At 46.2% G+C, this 19,054-nt stretch overlaps 1 protein-coding gene across 1 annotated transcript in view; it reads left to right on the plus strand.

Moving 5' to 3' along the window:
- Positions 1–19,054, plus strand: part of FBXO39 (F-box protein 39) — a 639,851-nt gene that overhangs the window by 503,132 nt on the left and 117,665 nt on the right. The window contains exon 4 of the mRNA XM_069649891.1: positions 16,595–16,771. Within this exon, the coding sequence (XP_069505992.1) occupies positions 16,595–16,771 (177 nt within the window). The remainder of the gene's footprint in view (positions 1–16,594; positions 16,772–19,054) is intronic.

Consider the following 19,054-nt stretch of genomic DNA (forward strand, 5'->3'; position numbering starts at 1 on the left):
CTGCGCAGCACAGCTCCGAGCCTCTGGGACCGGTTCAGCACTTCCTCAGGGGACAGGGAGGAGGGGGGGGCGGCAGGGGCTGGGGTAGCCCGGGTTAGGCTTGATATGGTGACCTCGGAAGGCCTGGAGAGCAGCAGCACATGGGGCCTCGTGCCAAGGCGAGCTTCTTCACACTGCAGAAGGAAAGGGCCCTCGAAGAAGACACGCCCACAAGTTAGAAACCAACTCAGATACCATTGGTTCATGGAAGCTGCTGCATGCATGGCAACAGGCCTTTTTGATTGCTCATTGGTTGATGTGGGGGCAGAGGCAGAGCCAGGACAACACAAGGCTCATCAATCACAGTTGCTTTTTTCGTGTCCTGTCAACTCATTTGTTCACTTCCAGCTAGACACACTTGCACTAGGGCAGTGATCACGTGGGCCACCAGGCCGTAAAAGGCCTGTAAAATAAGAAGCTCAAGTGCTTTCATTAATTCTGGTGGGGTGGGGGCACTGGCAGGGCAAGCAACAGAATCTTCAAGACTTGCCCCCCGCAAATCCAGCTTCATTTGGCTACCTTCAACTATCGCTCTGCTATCAAACATTCCTCTGACATCTGTCTCCTCCTTGAAGACCTTGACCTTGATGTCCTTGCTCTTACTGAGACACGGTTCAAGACCAGCTCTGTCACTTATTGTGACACTCTTCTTCCTGAGCGCTACAAGATCCTGTCCAATCCAGGGCCCTCCTGGCCTGGTGGCAGAGTGGCGCTGATCTTCCCGGAGTGGGTTCCTGCCTCCATCATCCCCTCTCAAACCTACTCATCCTTTGTAAGCCTAGTCTGCAGGCTTTCTGTCTCGCCTACCTTCTCTCTAACTCTGCGCTACCATCTACAGGGTCCCCGGACCAACCTCCCTCTTCCACTCAGAATGGGCAGACCTGCCCTCCTTTATCCTTGCCTCCTCCCCCAAACTTATCTTCCTTGGGGATTTTAACATCCATCTCGACTCTCCGGATGTGGCTACTGTACTCTTTCGTGACCTCTGTGACACTCTTTCCCTCACCATCCTTCCCTCTGGCCCAACCCACTCTGCCGGACCCACCTTGGATGCTCTCATCTCAACAGACATCCCACTCTCCAATCTTCTTACTACCCCTCTCTCCGGGTCCAACCACTCTCTCCTCTCTTGCCACCTTGACCTCCCCGGTCCCTGATGATGCCTCCACCTGCACTGCCCGTCTTCTTCTCCGTCATTCGACCAATCAAGCGTATGTCAGTTACTGGATGTCCCTCTTCCTTCATCCTCCTCCGCCCCCTTGATTGGACTCCTCTTCTGACTCTGTTCTAGCTAACCTCCATCTCTATCTCTAACACCCTGGACATCCTTGCCCCCATCATGAGGTCCACATGAAGCCTGCCTCTAAATGCAACTCTTGGTATGACTCGGACTTGGCAGCTTTGAAACGTAAGTGCAAAGCTGCAGAGCGGAAGTGGCAGGCATCTAGCTATTCCTCTGACAAACTGACGTATCGCCTACTCCAAAGGCAATATCGTCTCACCATCTGCTACAAGGAGAGGGCTCATGTCCAAGCCTGCATCTCTGGAGCCATCAATAACATGGCTGAGTGCTTTAAAATCTTCAAGGAACTTGCCAATCCAACTGCAGTCTCCTCCTCTCCTCCTCCCTCCAAGGCCCTCTGTCCTGCACTGGCCACCCACTTCTCCTCCAAAACTCTGGACAGCTTCTTGTCTCAGACTCCTGCTCCCACCCCAACCCCTTTCTCTTCCCCCCATGGCCCACCTCTCCCACCCCCTATACTCTCCTCCTTCTCTCCCATTCCACCAAATGAGATCTCTAGAGTTGTCCGCTCTATGAAAGTCCCCTCTAAACAAGTGCTTCCCTGCTCCTCCAGAACCATCAAGGACAACATCTCCTCTCTCATCCCAGCCTTGGCTGACCTCTGCAACCACTCCTTTGCCACTGGCTCCTTCCGACAACCCCATAAGAACTCTCTTGTGCACCCTCTTCTAAAGAAGCCGTCTGCTGAGCCATCTTGCCTGGCTAACTATCGCCCTATCTCTCTCACCCCTTTTTTAGACAAACCCATGGGCAAGCTGGTCATCTTCAACTGACTCTCCACACCGAAATGGCTGGCTGGCTGCCTCCATGACCACCAGTCCAGTTTCAGAGCATCCAAGGCACGGAAACTGCTCTCCTGAACACCTGTGAAGACCTGCTCTCTAACCTGGACTCAAACACTCCCTCTGTTCTGATCCGCCTCGATCTTTCTTCTGCCTTTGACACAGTCAACCACTCCATCCTTCTAAACCGTCTCCATGATACCCTAGGCATCATGGACAGGGCACTGGCGTGCCTGACCTCCTTCCTTTCTAACAGACACTATCAAGTGCAAATGGGTCATTTTCTCCCCTCCACCTCACACTCTACTTGTGGTGTCCCCGGGGCTCTATCCTATTGCCATGGCTCTTCAACATCTACCTGGACCCTCTGGCCAACTTGATCTCCACCTTCTCCCCTCATTTCCAGTGTTATGCAGATGACACACAGCTCTCCTTCATGCTGCCTTCCTCTACCTCCTCCCCCTCCTCCCTCATACCTGACTGCCTGACTGCTATTCAGGCATGGTGCACGGCAATGATTTCTGCCTTAATGCCAGTAAGACGGTGATCCTTCTCATTGGAAAGCCTGCTCCTTGTTTCCCCCCTACTCTCTAGCCAGCCTCCTTGGGTCCCCTCCCCTCTCCCACTTGAGATGCAAAAAACCTTGGTATAATGTTTGACTCCTCTCTTTCTTTCTCTCCGCACATCACATACCTTGCCAAGAAGTCTAACTTCCAGCTCCACCTCCTCAGGGGGCATTCCTCTCCTTCCCCCAGAAGCTCAACAGCCTCCAGAGCCCTGGTTCTCTGTAGGCTGGACTACTGCAACACCCTCTTCCTCAATCTGCCTCTCTCCTCCCTTCACCCCCTTCAACTAATCCAGAATATGACTGCAAGACTTATCCTTGGCCTCAAGCCCAGGGACTGCATCTCTACAGCCCTAAAATCCCTCCACTGGCTCCCAGTGACTGCAAGGATCAATGTCAAGACCCTTTACATCATCCACAAGGCTGTCTGGGGTTTGGGACCTCTCTACATCCAGCTTTCCCTCCCTGAATACTGCCTTGCCGGGGTCCTTCAGTCCTCTTGCTCCAACTCTTTGCAGGTCAAACGTTTCTCCAAGCAGAGAGTGTGAGGTAGATCCCTTTCCTTTGCCATTTCCTCCCTCTGGGATGGCCTCCCTGCCCCCATCAGACTTGAGCCGGACCTCCCTAACTTTCGGAAACGTCTCAAGACTTTCCTTTTCTCTTCCTTCCCTCTGCACCTCCTGTGCTAACGCTCCCTCTGCCGCTGTGACTTGGTCCTGGTCCCTTCAGTGTAATACAGGGGCCAGACCACCCCCTACCAGTCCCCCCAAGCATCCCTTTCCAGCACTTGCCCTAACCTGGTCTTCCCTGTCCACTGCACTCTTCCTCCCTTCCCCCTATCTTGCCCCTGGCACTTGCCACCCTGTCCCCCCAGCACTTGCCAACCCCCTCCCTTTGGGCACCCCACTACTGCACTTCTCCCTCTACCCCCCAACCCCCTGCTCTTACCACTTTGTGTTACACTTGCACGGTAAGATTGTCACAAGGCCAATATAACCGTTTTTGTTGTTCTACTTCTTTCACATGTCCCCCCACACCCCTCCAATTTGTCTTGTGACGCCTGGAAACACTTGTGTATAGGCGCCATACAAATGTCCAATAAATAAATAAAAATAAATAAAATCAATTACATTGTTGACTAACTTTCACTTGAACTTTAAGTCACTGTAGTGGAGCCCGCCGCATGTGCCTGCGTGATGTAGGCACGTGTTGTGTCTCACACACAGTGACACTCTCAATTCATGTGCCCAGCCCAGCCAGCCCAACCAACACACAACATGTCGGGGCCCCTCTCCCAGGATCCCAGGCGGGGGCCCCCTTCAAGGAAGGGTGCCCATGTCACATGCCCCGTTTGCCCTCCTATAAAGACGACTCTGCCTCAAAGCATTTATAGCATTGCAATATTACAACCCTCAGAACCTGACATTTTTTTCACGGGTGCAGCAACGTGTCCCGTCAATACTTTTGACGTATCCTAATGCACAGAGCAAGGGAGAGAGACACGGAGAGAGGCAACAAGAACAAATAACGCAGTGCTTCTGATAAGCTAGCCCCAAAAAACTCAATGCGCCAGTAATGTACCAGAGACAAGAACGACCAATGTCAATGTATGAAAAATAAGCATTTTATTTACAAATCTCTTTTCTTTATCCCTTGATTGGATTGAACTTAACTAACATAAGTTACAAACACATTGCCAATTTGAACGTTACAAACCCCACTGCTCAACTCTCTTTAATTTAACTGATCCAACTGGTACCCTCAATTCACCTTCTGAACACTGAAACCCTTTTCATTTGTTCTCCAAGGAAAAGTATAACACTTCTAAAGGTACTCAACCCCATATCTATTACTTCTAAAACAACCCAAGATGCATAATTCAACGAATCGATCCTGTGTCTCTAAAATATTTGCAGTAACACAAAGCACAATGCTGCAGGACCAGAATTGCACACTGTTCAGTCAAGCAAACGCAACATAATAGTGACAGAATGTATGTAACCATGACATTTAGGCGAGGCTCAGAGCCCACAAGCCCCATCTGCATCCCTGGTGTGGGATCAGCAGCCCAGATCTGGGGGTCAGCAGTCTATTTATAATGTTTCCCACTTGGAATTCCCCTCGTACCAAACGTTCCCACTGTCAGGCGAATCCCCCAGCTTCTGACTTCTGGATTCGAAGTACCTCCCATTCGCCTTAGGATAATGGTAAACAATATGGGTTGGTACCACCCCTGTGCTTTCGGCTTATTTATCAGTAGAATCCCCAAGCCAAATGATCAATAATGGCTCCAAGAGGATGTGTCCATCTAACATGCCCTGAATGTCCCCGCCCAAGGCCTCAATGTCACAAAGTGCTTCTTCTTAGCGCCCAAGTGAGTTGCTGTATATTTTGCTAATTGGAAAATGGAGTGGACCTGGTTCCACGGCCTGCTCATTATGACTAAAGGTTTGCATAGGAATACATGAGCTGGACTGCTTAATCCAGCCACACTACATATGTAAGCATGCATGCATGTATGATATGATGTGGTCAAGATGCTTAGCGCCTTGCTATGCTAAATGGTTACATAAATGAATAAATGAATAAGTGCTAACTCAAAAACACACTTCTCTTTTGAGACATTACTACCAAAACTCCATTCCTTTTTCACTACAAAGTTAATATAAGCCTCTCGGAGGCTTTTTGAGCACTAAAGCGCTTTGAGAATACTGTTGCAGTGCTAAGCACTACAGCTGCTGGTTGAAGTATTGCAGTCTTTACTGCCCTTAAGCATGTATCACAATACAATCTTTGCTACCTATACTTAAACTTAACATAATATATCCTCACAGGATATAATATAGGAATCCATTTGCTTATCTCATTCAAGGTAGTGTATTCTGCCTGGCCTTTTAGAGCTAATGCTAAAATAGTTCTTCTATTATGAGGCGACACTCTGAAATGAGATGGTGTCTTCCCTATCCCTCTTACTCCGCAGGGCAGAAATGGGCAAGGCCCCATGACAAAGTATTACAAAATATTAAGTATTCCCCTGTTTCCCCTCGCAATTGTAATTCTTGCAAATCATTAAATCCTGTGTCGAATGATTTAATCATGCAGTTAAGACGAGAATCCACCCAAGTCAGCAACCGCCGACCTGGGTGACCTCTTGCACCTTTAACAGCTATGTACCTCATATAGAGCCCATGTTTCCTGAAAGTTTATACAATCATTGTTTCTCATGAGATCACATCAATTAGTATCGTGCATATTTTTAGCCAGCCCGGCAATATTTCATGACAATATCCTGAGGTCTGCTCCCTTATCTGTGTTGTCTATGGTCGAGGCAGATATTTGTTAGTTAATCTGGGACTCCCTTCCATATTTGGACAACATTCCACATAATTTCTACTCGAGCAGTGCTCACTGTATTTATTTATTTATTTATTTTATTTATTCGCATTTGTATAGCGCACTTGCAGCCCATGGACATCGAGGCGCTGTTACAAGTAAGTGTTGGATTCTTAATTAGCAGATATGCATGAGACCAGAGGTCTTATGGATACAAAATTACAGGCATAGTTGCAGGTGAGGCATGATATTGATAATACAGTAACAGAATGCATTCAGGTACGTTTCATACAAAGAGCTTGGTTTTAACAGCTTTGCGGAAGGCTTGGTGGGATTCAATCATTCTGATGTGAGGTGGCAGTGCGTTCCAGTGGGTGGCGGCCCGAGTGGGAAAGCTGGCGCCGCCAGCGCGCACCTTGCGTGATTTGGGCGTGACAATCGTGTTGGAATAGCACGTTCTTAATGGTCTGGTGGCAGAATGCTTGGAGATTCTTTGGGTCAAGTATGGTGGAGCAAGTTCATGGAGGCATTTGTGGGTGAGGGCGAGTGTGTCCGGCTTGAATCTCTATTGTTCCATCAATTGTATATTCACCCTTGTGTCTACTCACTTTAGATTGGTGGCCTTTCCTATCTGCAGTTAACAGTGGTTTCATAGGGGGCTATGCTCCCAGGCAAATGTGAGCCTACCTGGGGATGAATTCGGTATTTTATTGCTAGGAGACCTTCTACCAACCTATAAAACCTATAATCCCTTAGTTCAATACATATATTTTTGCTATTGGTTCCAGTTCTTCTAGTACATTTTACAATATCATCCCACATTATTGAACAACAACCTGTTCAATGTCTCAGTCAGTATATACATTAATTTGATAATGACTCCCCTCCCACATAAACCCCTTTAGCTAGACTGGGAACATTGTGCATATAGACAGCACCACTTTCCAGTCCATTTAGAGGTCTGCTATCTCCTGCGTTTGAGTAACTCCCATTCTGGGTATCCAGGTGTCCGACTTGACTATCCCCTCTAGGTACCATTCGCCGGCAAGCACTTGCTAGCTCAGGTGCTGGCTTCATAACCTGGAAGCTCTTTATTACTCATGTTAAAGCTTTTTCGGCTTATAAGACATATGGGGACCTCCTTTTATTCACATGTTCACCCTTTGTGTCTCAATTTATTTTCAGAAACCTATGCTTCTTCTCTTTTTTGTGACAGAATTACTAAGTTCTTGGTGGGCGGGTACTTTTTGGGGGGATGCCTTGCTCTACGATGGAACATCTATATTCCTTTTGGGACTTATCTCATGGGAAGGATTTGCTTTTGTGACACTATGTTTACCATCTCTCACTTCATTAATTAGAAGCTTGATCACATGTTTTACATGATCTTTTAAGGCACTCTTACAATCACAGTGACTTGCCTCTATGTTAAACCCAATTTCATCAGGACATTTGGGTGCTATACTTGGGTTCACATGGCTGATGTTACTTATAGCGTTAGTACAGGGGTCTGCAACCTTTGGCTCTCCAGATGTTTTGGACTACAATTCTCATGACATTTGGCTATTGACTATGCTGGTTAGGAAAGATGGGAGTTGTAGTGCAAAACATCGGGAGAGCCAAAGGTTGCAGAATCCTCCACTTGTAGCAATTTCATTATGTATCAGACCTGTTAGAAGCTAGAATGGTCATGGATATAATTACAATGGTGTATACAGTGTCGGAAGTGGCTGAATGGCTCCCTCTGTCACAACTGTGCCACTGGCGCACCAATTGGCACCCATCGTGGACTATTTGGGACTAATGCATCTCCATTATCCTCCATGGACAATACCTATTCATATTTTTGTCTTCACTTTCTGTTTGCAAGACTTTGGATCTTCCTTATTTAATTTCACAAACTACATGTCCCATAATGCACCATGTGGCAGTTCCGATTGCCTGGCTATTCCGATGCAGCAGTCTTAGAACTACAATCTCTGGAAGCCTTAGAGATCAGTGCTGCTTTCATTTTCCCAGGACCAGAGATGGAGGAGGCCAATTGCCTTCAGGTGTGCTGCTCCAGGTGCTGCTAATTAGCCTGCTTCAGCACAGGGCAGGCAGGAGCACAGGTCACTTGCATTGAGCTTGCTTCCAGCCCTTTGTTGCTTTGATCTTTGGATTTCTGCTGTGTCCTGTTGTTTCCAGAACCTGCTCCTGTTCCAGAGCCCTGAGCTCCCTGCCCTGCTGCCCTGCCACTCTGCCTTCACTCCCCTGCCTTTTGCCCTGCACCTCTGTGCTTCCTTCACTGCAGCCCTGCTCCCCTGCTTGCAGTCTCTGTTCCCTGTCTACAGCCCATTGCTCTCTAACACTAAATATTGTGTTACCTGCCTGCAGTTCCTTGTTCTGTGCCCATTGCCTGTGTTACCTGACTTTAGCCTCCTTTTTATCTGTCTGCAGTCCTACCCTTGTTATCCCACTTCAGAGTTACAGTTTCTTGTTTTTTCTCTGCAGTACTACCCTTGTTTTTTCAGTCCAGAGGCACTGTTCCTTGTTGCCAATCTGCAGTTTCCAGTCTCCTTTCCCCTGCACTTAGATTCTAGTTTTCTTGTTTTTCTTCTTGTTTCCGGTTCTCTGTCCTGAACCTTGCTCACTTTGACTTCCTTCTTTCCCTGGATATTTCTGTTACAGTTCTTGTCTTCACTTGTGCCTTGTGTCATTCCTTTTTCTGAGTTTGGCTGCTGGGTTTCCAGTAGGCAATCTCTGCCCCTTTCCTTTGTCATGTTTCAGTATTGTACCTTGTGTCATTGTTAACAGTGTGCTGGTTCCTGTTTCAGGAGGCAGTCATTGTTCAGTTCCTGCTGGACCCGTACAGGCATCAGTCTTGTGAGTACTGTTTCCTTGTTCATGCCTTAGGGTCCAGGAACAGACACCCACTGCTGCTGCTCGTTTCCATGAGCATTCAGAGTGGGACCCTGGTTCTGTGGGAAACTCTTCCCCCATTCTACGTACATCCCAAGAGGGAACCTAACCTGTTTGTTTTACTTGTAATCCCTGACCTTGTGTATTGGCGCGTTATAAATGTCATACATTATATCATATCATATCCTTTCTTGTCTGCAGGACTCCTTGCACTACTGCTTCTTGTGTACTTTTCTCCCTTTGGCTTTGTGAGCACGTCTCTACCCGCAAGCCCCTTGACACCCTCTCAGTGCGGCTTGACACATTGCTGGGTCCGCTCATCTAGCGCTTCTGGACTTCCTTGTCTTCCTCACTTCGGCGAAAGCAAATGTAGGAGTGCAGAGTCTGGAGCTTGGACCCTGGTGCCCGGTGCCATGTGAGGTGTGGAGCTGTGGAGAAGTCGTAATCCAGAACATAAGTTCTATTGCTGTTGGCTGGTGGGCATTTCGGCACGCTGCCTGTTGTTTCTTCTGGCCCAACAGGTAACGTTGCTGCAGAGGGGACATCGAAGTTGGCGCTGTGTGCAGTGTGGCGAGTCCGCAGCCTTGAGCACCGGTGTACTTACTGATATCTCTACCTGCTATCTACATACAGGGGTGTATGGGAGTACCGTATGTGGAGAATCATTGGTGGCTGAATGATAGACTCCTGGAAGACATTGAAGCTTGCTGAGAATGGGGCATTGTAGTTTTATGCCGACAAGCAGCCTACATCTTGATATTTTCATCCTCCTGACGTTCCCCTGATCCCTAGCTCTCTCCTAGTGACTGCAGAGGGTCGTCCCACAGCAGGTGGTCTCCTAGAGCCGTGCTTGTAGAGCGTCTGCGAATGTGTTCTCCCATGGTTAGTGCTGAGATCAGTGGTCGATACGTAAATCCTATAGCCCATGTATTTTCACCTCAAGATTCATCAAAAATGCCCCGGCCATCTGTTGTGTGTGCCTGCCATTTGTGCTGCGCTAGACAACAACAGCTAAGCGACTAATTACTGGCCTCTTCTGTTTAGGGGGAAGCCTTTTGCAATGCTCTTAAGCGCAAGGTGCTGCTTTATGAAACTAATGATCTGAAGTGTGCCCATTAATTCTGGGGGCACAGTACATGTTTTGAGCCGAGCACTGGGCCCTTTTGAGCCCAAGTGTCTGATTTTCCCCCCTCTTGCTTGCCGAGTTTTCTTTCTAGGACAGTCTCACCTGGGGGGGGTCTGAAATTCTCCCGTACCACACCTGAGTCCTGCATCACCATCTGTCTGTCCAGAAGCCTGTCACTGTGCATTACGTGAACAAATAGCGCTCCATTCTTTTACTGCAGTTATGAAATCTGCGAAAGATATGGGGCCTCATTACCAGTACAGCGCTAGGGGATTAACGGCACCAGTAAGGATGCCGGTGCCGTAAACCCCCTACCGCCGCGTTCCGAGGTCCCTTATCGGGTCCCACTAGCGCTGGCTTCGTTTTACCAGCCGCCCTTAGAAGGACCTGCTAAGGGACCAGGGAGCTAATAACAGGCCCACTATTTGCGGGCCCGTTATTAGCTTTTCCCCATTCCCATTGGGCCCTATGGGGGCTCAAATGGGAATGGGGAATGGTTTTCAGAATGGGGACTTACCGGATCCTCCACAGTTGGAATGACCCGGTAAGTCCCCATTCCGACTACCCGGACACGGGTTTGGAGGCAGCCATGGTGCTAACAGTAGGTAGGCATCTCTCCTGCCTCCCTTACTGACAAACAGGTTGTAAAGACACTCACTCCACCAGAGTGGAAACCGCCACGCGTCCCGCTTGTGTTCCAAACTTCCTCAGGCTAAAAAAGCAGGAGAGATGCCTACCCTTTTTAAGCCATTAGGCAGTGTTGGTTGCACGAGATTTTTTGTAATTAAATAAAAATACTTTTTTGAGCAAGCGGCTTGGTTTTGTGTGCAGGGATTATTGTGCTACATGTTGTTGTTGTTTTTTTTTTGAAGTGCTACAACCTTCCTCCACAAGTGTGTATTTTTGTATACTTAGAAATCCGGCCAAGATTTCTTTCCCTAGCACCAGCTACATGTAGGCTGAGCACTATTTTGGCATATCAGTTGTTTTCGTGTATATATATATATATATATAGTATTTTATTTAATTTAATATCTTGTCATAACAAATTACACGGCTTATGGTTAAGTTGCTAAACTCATAGGAAGAGCACTTTTTCGTCCACTTATAACTTCACTCCCCGTAGAGGAATCCTCACCACACTATGCAAAAAAGTATGTTGGTTGAGGTTTCGTGCAGGAGGGGGCAAAGTTATAGGGGGGGTCCCACATTTTTTTTTCTTCCATAGACTGATTGGGGAAAAACGTTGCGCATGACTACAGGCCGAACGGCTGGACGGATTTTCACCAAATTCAGAGTCAGAAAGCATGCTTTTGTGTGTTTGGTTGAAATCGGACCAGTACTTTTGCTGCAAATAACTGAAATGTACGTCTCAAAATATTAGTGATATCTGGGTCTGCTATGCGGACCCATTTCCCTGTTTGCTTCGAAGTCTCATTGGCCTGCAGTACGCTGTGATGTCGGCGCACATTGGACGCGGCTAGTGGTGGACTGGAGGGAAGCGTGCTGTGAGTCATAGTTTTTGGGAACCGCTGCCATGGTGTAACGGAGGACAGTGTTGTGGTGTGTGTGCCAAAGCCCCTAATGCATTGTGTTCATGGCTGAGCCTCTTGTATGTAACTGTGTGGCCACTAAAAGTAGTCATAGCTGCCTCCGCTCCACTGTCCCTTTTCCCTATTCGCCGCACGGTCAGAAAAAGTGATTGCACTGCAGTGTACGGTGAAGTGTTGTGTGTGCATAGTTTTCGATAACGTCGGCATGTTCTTTCCAAGGGCATTGCGGCTGCGAAAGGGCCTGAAAAACATAGTTTACGGCATCTGGTGGTGGGAAGAAGGGATGGAAAGGGTGGGAGAGAGAGAAGTGCTTGAAGTGATACATCTCATAAGAAGAAGAAGGTGGGGTGCCAGGGGTATCCGTGCATACTACACCAATTTGCGGTTACCTCAACAAGCAACAATCTTGTGTGGTCATTGCAGGCAGCTTCGTTATGGCATGCCAGCTGCAGCAGCAATGTATTTCTGTGATGAGTGGTGGCAGGCACATTTGCAGAAGGGGAGTGCATCCCACAAGACATGACCATTTACAGATAGGGTGTGCTATGGTGTGCTGTGTGTGGTAAGTCCATAGCCCCTTTAATGCATGGCTGCAGCCCTTACACAGAAAAGTATGTCCACTGGTCTAATAGGTATGTCCACTGGTTGAAAGTCGGTGCCACATTGTCACTTTGTGTGCGTGGTTTGGTTTGGCTGCATTGCACATATTGTTGGTTGCATGGGTGTGGTGATTGATAGAACATCCTACAGTTGTCGGTGTATGGGTGGAGATGCTGTAGTGACCAGTCGTGTACTGTGTCCACTGGGTGCACTAATGGAATTGTGTAAATATGGAAGAGGTTACGGTGCAACTGGTTCTTACATGTGCTTGCGTAGTGTGCATTGCACAGATTAGTAAGTGTTGCAGTGCACTATGCAGTATTGCTTGTATGCACGTAGTAGAGTGTGGAGAGCAGGACCAATGTGAAGATTGTGTTGTTTGGTTGGCATTATTACAATGGTTTCTGAATGGAAGTGGGTAGTGGTGCCAAATACTGTGGTATGTTTGTGCATTACGGTAAGTGGAACAAGTGTGCTTGCATTCCTGCTTTAGGGTGCATAGGTTGGGCAGAAGTTCTGGTGCATATGTTGCCTTTCTGAATTGTGGCACATGCCTACATGTTCGCATACATGGCTTTGTTATGTTGTGGTGGGTATGGGCAAGGCCTAGACTATTGGGTGTATTCTGATTGGCCCTCACCGGCGAATTACCCGGCCGGGAACCCTTCGCACGCACATACGTGCCTGCGTTTGATCCTGGCGGGGGCGTGGCAGCCCCTTAGCCAATGAGGAGGCTTGAAACGGGGCAATCCCCGCTCTGATGCTCCCCAAGGAGGTTGCCTTCGTCCTACGCCGGGGACTCGGGTATGTTTTTTTTTTCCTCCACCCACCTCCCCTGCAAACTATCCCCTCCTGCCCTCCCAATCCCACTTACCTTCTTTTTTCTTCTTTTTCTCGGGAGCGAACGCGCTGGAACACTTCTGTTCCCAGCGCGTCCGCTCCCGATGGCAGCCATGGAAAGGGAAAACTGACTTCTTTTTCCTTTTCCCGGCGGCTATTTTATTGACTTTTTTTTTCTTCTGTTCCTAAATGCGGAACAGAAAAAAAAGGCTATTAGTATCCTGGTATAACGGACCGGGATACTAATGGCAATAAGCCCCTCGACGGTTGGCCAAAACCACCCGTGGTAATGCCCTTGGGGACCCGGGGGTATTAGCTGGGGCAGTATTGGCCCACCATCTCAGGGCTTATTGCCATAATATTATCATCACCCATAATTAGTTTCAGTCACACCTAGGTGGTCACTCCTCTTTTTGATGTACCTCGATCCATGTGGAGGAGGGTTCCTGGAGGTCTCCAGGCCTTCATTTGTGGTTTGGTCTTCCACCGGTGTTTGTTCCAGAGTTGTTGGTGACATGTTCAGTGCATTTGAAGCTCTCATTCTCCATTGGCTTGCAGGGTGGCTTTGGGATATTACTGTCTAGCCACTGGTGTGCCTCTCCAGGATTATAAAAAAAGGATTTATTCCACTGAAAGAAAATGTTCTATCTTGCCGGATACAAGAGGATAGCCCAGGAGCAACGTGCTCATCTTGGAAGCAAGATGACGTAGAGCAACACAGGTTCGATCCCCAGGTCCGCACTCAGAAACCTCTGGGTATTAAGTGCGTTATAAATAACTTATCATATCATATCATAAGCATATACTTAATCTGGAGGTGCTGTAGTTTCAGTTTCGCTGATTCAAACAACCTACATCTTTTCTGTACTTTGGCTGCATAACCTGGCTTGATGGCCTGATCTGAGTTACTTTTAATCTTGCCTCCTTGCCTCAAAGATTTCAGTATGGTCTCCATGTCTAGGTAATTGAGCATGTTTGCAATGACTGGTTCCGTTGGTGTCTTCTCACTAATGCTCTGTGCGTTCTTTTGATCGTAAAGCCTTGCAACAATTGTCTTGGATCTATTTCCTGCAAAATCATGTTCTCAATGTAGATGGTTTGATCAGTTCCTTCCTTATCCCCCGGAAGGCCAATAATATTTGTTATTTCATGTAGTACGTCCCTCCCTATCTTCCATTCTGCTCTCCAGAATGTTCTCTCTTGTGTCTGCAAAGTGGTGGCTATTGTTGTTATTTCTGAAATAGCTTTTTCAATGAGGTGTGCAGCGACGCAATCGCCGCCAGCACCATCACCTCCCCTGCGGTTGACTGTTATTCCAACATTGTTATGCTTCCTTGCTATTATGCTTGCCATTCTTCGGTTGCAGTATTTCTGTGTAGGTGTCTATCTTGCCTCGTTACGACCGGAGGGCTGAGCTGGTCTTCGACATCTACAAACATCAGCTCTGACCCTTTTACATGTAAGGTAGACTCTACTGCCTCATTGCTCAATGCACTAAAATAGGTTGTAAACATTCAACAGAGGTGGATTTTGGACATGGGTATGCTTTCTTCAAACCTTTAACTTCGCAAGGTACTGGCTGACCAGCAGCAATCGCTGCCCTGGAAACCCCAAAACAGTGGTGGAGGTAGTTGAGCTAAGGCACATCAGCACTCCCCTGCCATTGCCAGCATTTGTTTTTTATTTGGTTAATGTATGAGTCCATGACTTCTGAGTGTTGATCATGAGCAGTCGATGGCTTCACTACTCCAGGATAGATCCTCATAAATTAAACTCCTCCGTCATATTATCATACACTGTTCAACTCCTCAGCTTATTTCAAACCACTACAAAAACACTGCTGCCTGACCTCAAATATACCACATGCAATCGAATAGAACCTAATAACCTACAAGACCATTCACAAGTAGATGTCAGATATTGAGAGGCAGAAACTCCCCTGGCTTCCATCTGAGATGATCTCAAAATGTCGGTGGATGAAAACACCACCTCTGCCTTCATATTCCTGGACATCTCAGTGGCCTTGGACACCATCAACCATTATTTGCAAGAGTGGAAGGAACAACATTCTACAACATCGCTCTGGTGTGGATGAGGTTCTTTGTAAAGTGCAGAATTGAAATCCCCTGATTTCTACCGTTCAGCTTGAACTCATGAAAAGTAGCCTGCGGGGTCCTCCTAGGAGCCTTTCCCAGCTCCCCTTCAACATCTACGTAGCCCCACTTACGAGGATCATAAAAGCACACAGACTCACCTGTTACAACTAAGCAGACAACACTCAAATTCTCTTTAAAATCCACAGAGAAGGAAAATGTAATAGCCACATCAGCACCTGCCTTTGCCAAGTGAGCACTTGGATGATGCCAACAGATGTCTTGCCGTACCTTGCACCCGAGGCACCAAATCCATGCCCAATTGAAATGAGCAACTGCCGTTGAACATCTAAAGTCATCAAGAAAACATTTTTCTACCATTTGGGCTCAATCAGACAGATCACGCCCAAGCTCACCTTCCCGCATAGAATGTTGGTCGTCCTATCGCTGGTTTTATTAAGAATCGATTATGTATAATGTAGAATTGGATATTTATAACACGCTTAAGCGGTTTCTATGCGTGGACCCGGGATTCAAACCTGTGTTCTGTTCGTCTTGCTTCCAAGACAGGCACTTTGCCACTGAGCAATTCTACCTGAACTGTATCGCTACTGTATCTGCACGGCTATTTCAGAACACCTCACGAAGAAGCCGCAATGCACCCAAAGCGAAGCCATCCGCGCGTCTGATCACAAAACACACAACAAGATTGTGTATATTTGAATCAACAACACAAAGCTTTGCAATCTTGCATTTTACCTCACCTCCCGGCTAACCCCACCCTCTCTCTCTTTCGACCCCCGGGAGCGCCTGCACAGCGTGCAAATGGCAGCTGCGTGCAGTACAAACCCTTTCAGCACAGCATGAAATATACATGTCGATATTGTTCATCGATAACTGTATTATGTTTATACTTTGGAAAAGGTTTGAATTTTCAGAATGTTTCTTTGCATAAGACATGGCTTTCTCTGATGTAATGATTTGACATTATGCCGATATCTAATAATCTATTAAGCAATTGTTGCACAACCAATCTTTCTTTCCTTCAATGTGTTTTTTAAAATTCAAAATGTTATTAAAGTTCAACTGCACATGAAAACAAACAATCGAGTTTTTAAGATGACATAACATGGTTATTGCAACAGGTTTCAGAATACCAATAAGTACATGTGGTTGGTAGGTGTGAAATGTCATAAGTCAATCCAATCATTGAACTGGCCCCTTAAAAAGGTCCTTGTGCCTGTGAACCCTTTCAGCTCCCCCTTTTATCTGAAGATAGCTTGGAGCACCTCCATTCCACAATAGGGTGCTATGTTGATGGGTTTTCATTAAATATATAGATGTTAAGTTTCCTTTCGATTGATCTCACTTGTACTTGTTCCACCAATAAGGCAGCCTGGCTTGGAGTGCAGTTGCTTACATGAGTATCTTTTCTTCCTCCTTGATTTCGATGATTAAGAGGTTTACTTTGCACGTCAACAACTACTCGGAGCCCGTGGATGATGAGCTCGTCCAGCTAGTCCTCCATTGTGAAAACCTGGCCTTCCTGAAGATCTGGGCTTTCCTCCAGCTCCGGTTTGTCGAGAGGTTATTGCTGTATCAACAGGAGGGAAAATGCTGTCTGCACACACTGAAGGTGAGAACCTGTGGCTGGAGGATTACGGTGGAAAGAGTGATAGCCAGGGTGGGGTTTTCAGCACACAACTTACTCCTAAGGCGCCGGGGCATGCAACAACCTGGTAGCACGCCCGCCGTCCCTATCACGCGGCTCTGCATCCGTTGCTTTACAATGAAAGGTCCTCTTTTCTGAAGTAGACAAATAAGCCTGGGACTTCAGTTTATGTTTAAACTGCCCTTGTGCAAGAGAGGTTCCATTCTAAGTTTAAACAAGGGCATTCAAACACTCCTGGGCTCACAAGCGGTTCCACCTTTAGTGCATTATAAAAGCCATACCATAATGGCATAGATAAATAGAGAATCTTGGTATTTTGTTTTTAAGAGGACCGCAGCCACGAGTTTATGTGTGGGGTGCATGACCCACATTAATGTAATTGATTACTTCTACATAAAATAAAACAGAACACCTACTAGCACATGGAGATCGTTATTCACTGCTTCTCAGCCAATCAGAATGTTTAGCGTGCAGTCAATAACTACTGATATGGACTGCATTCTGAACAGTCTGTCTGCAGAAGCAGACAGGGAAATGCACTTTCTAGGCAAGATTTTATTCAGCAAGACACTTCCTCTCTCGGAGGATCTTTTTTTTTGCTGCACCGGTTTCTTTAGCACATGAAAGAGAAAGCTAAAACAAAGGAAAATGCTTTCATTTTCTTACATATAAACTGTTTACTCTATCATGACACCTAATCCGTAATCATGTTAAACTTGTTCCAGTTAAACTAAGATGCAATTAAAATACTTAACTTATGAAGAATGCCAAGTTATTTAAATACTGCAAAATAAAACCACATTTAATTAACTAACTCAGTTTGTGTGTTTACTTTGGTCACTGTTAAAGTAACTTTACCACCAAAAGCTCCAACACATGTATCGCTACTACCACCATGTGTTAATAACCTATAGACCTCAGGGAGGTCAGTATAGCTTGGGATAATGACCCTTCCCGAGTTATGGCCCTTGGGTTCGCCACAGGCAATGACCCCTACCTCAATCTATATTAGCACTTTGAAGTCATTATTGATTTCTTCTCAGCCAATCAGAATTATTCCAGTATCAGTCAATAACTCCATGTATTGTCTAAGCAGCCAAGGAAACAAAATAATACATTATAAATATTTTTAAAAATAAATTTTATTTATACAATTATAAACTAATATAATATAATGATACAATAATACTATACTATAATAATCATCATTAATAATGCTTACCTTCTAAAGACAACATAGTTATTTAAAGATTACAAAATGAAATCACATGTAATGTACTAACCTGTTTTTTGTACTTAACTCATGATTAAACTAACATGTTTTACTTCACCAGCACAGCTCCAAAACCTGTATTGCTACTAGCACTATCTGCGTGTAGTCCTATAGACTTCAAGAGGGCTCGCGACACTTTCCCAGCTCACGGCACTTGGTTTTGCCTCAGGCCATAACTTTGGAACAGATCATTATCCTGCTATAATGACCTCTTCCTCAGTCTATAAGGCTATATTACAGAATTTGATATACAAAAAGAATGCGGCAGGAAACGCTACGTCAAAACATGGCATTATTGTTATTATGGCTGTTATAAAAGGTGTCTGGGGCAGTGCCAATGGCACATTTGAAAGTATATTTTTCTAGCTGTGTCAGATGAAACCCCATTGTTATTAGAAGGGGCCCTGAACATCAGCTTTTTAAGCGATACAATGCTGTAAGATCTGTGACTGCTCTATAAAACAGTGTTATGCAATACACTGCTTTAAGATCTGGGACTGCTCTATAAAACAGTGTTATGCAATACACCGCTTTAAGATCTGGGACTGCTCTATAAAACAGTGTTATGCAATACACCGCTTTAAGATCTGTGCCTGCTCTATAAAACAGTGTTATGCAATACACCGCTTTAAGATCTTGGACTGCTCTATAAAACAGTGTTATGCTATATACTGCTTTAAGATCTGGGACTGCTCTATAAAACAGTGTTATGCAATACACCGTTTTAAGATCTGTGCCTGCTCTACAAAACAGTGTTATGCAATACACCGGTTTAAGATCTGGGACTGCTCTATAGAACAGTGTTATGCAATACACCGCTGTAAGATCTTGGACTGCTCTATAAAACAGTTTTATGCAATAAACCGCTTTTAGGTCTGTGTCTGCTCTATAAAACAGTGTTATGCAATACACCACTATAAGATCTGCTTTAAGATCTGTGACTGCTCTATAAAACAGTGTTATTCAACTGCAGC

This window comes from Ambystoma mexicanum, chromosome 3p, assembly GCF_040938575.1.
Source record: "Ambystoma mexicanum isolate Mex_15411 chromosome 3p, UKY_AmexF1_1, whole genome shotgun sequence".
NCBI lineage: Eukaryota > Metazoa > Chordata > Amphibia > Caudata > Ambystomatidae > Ambystoma > Ambystoma mexicanum.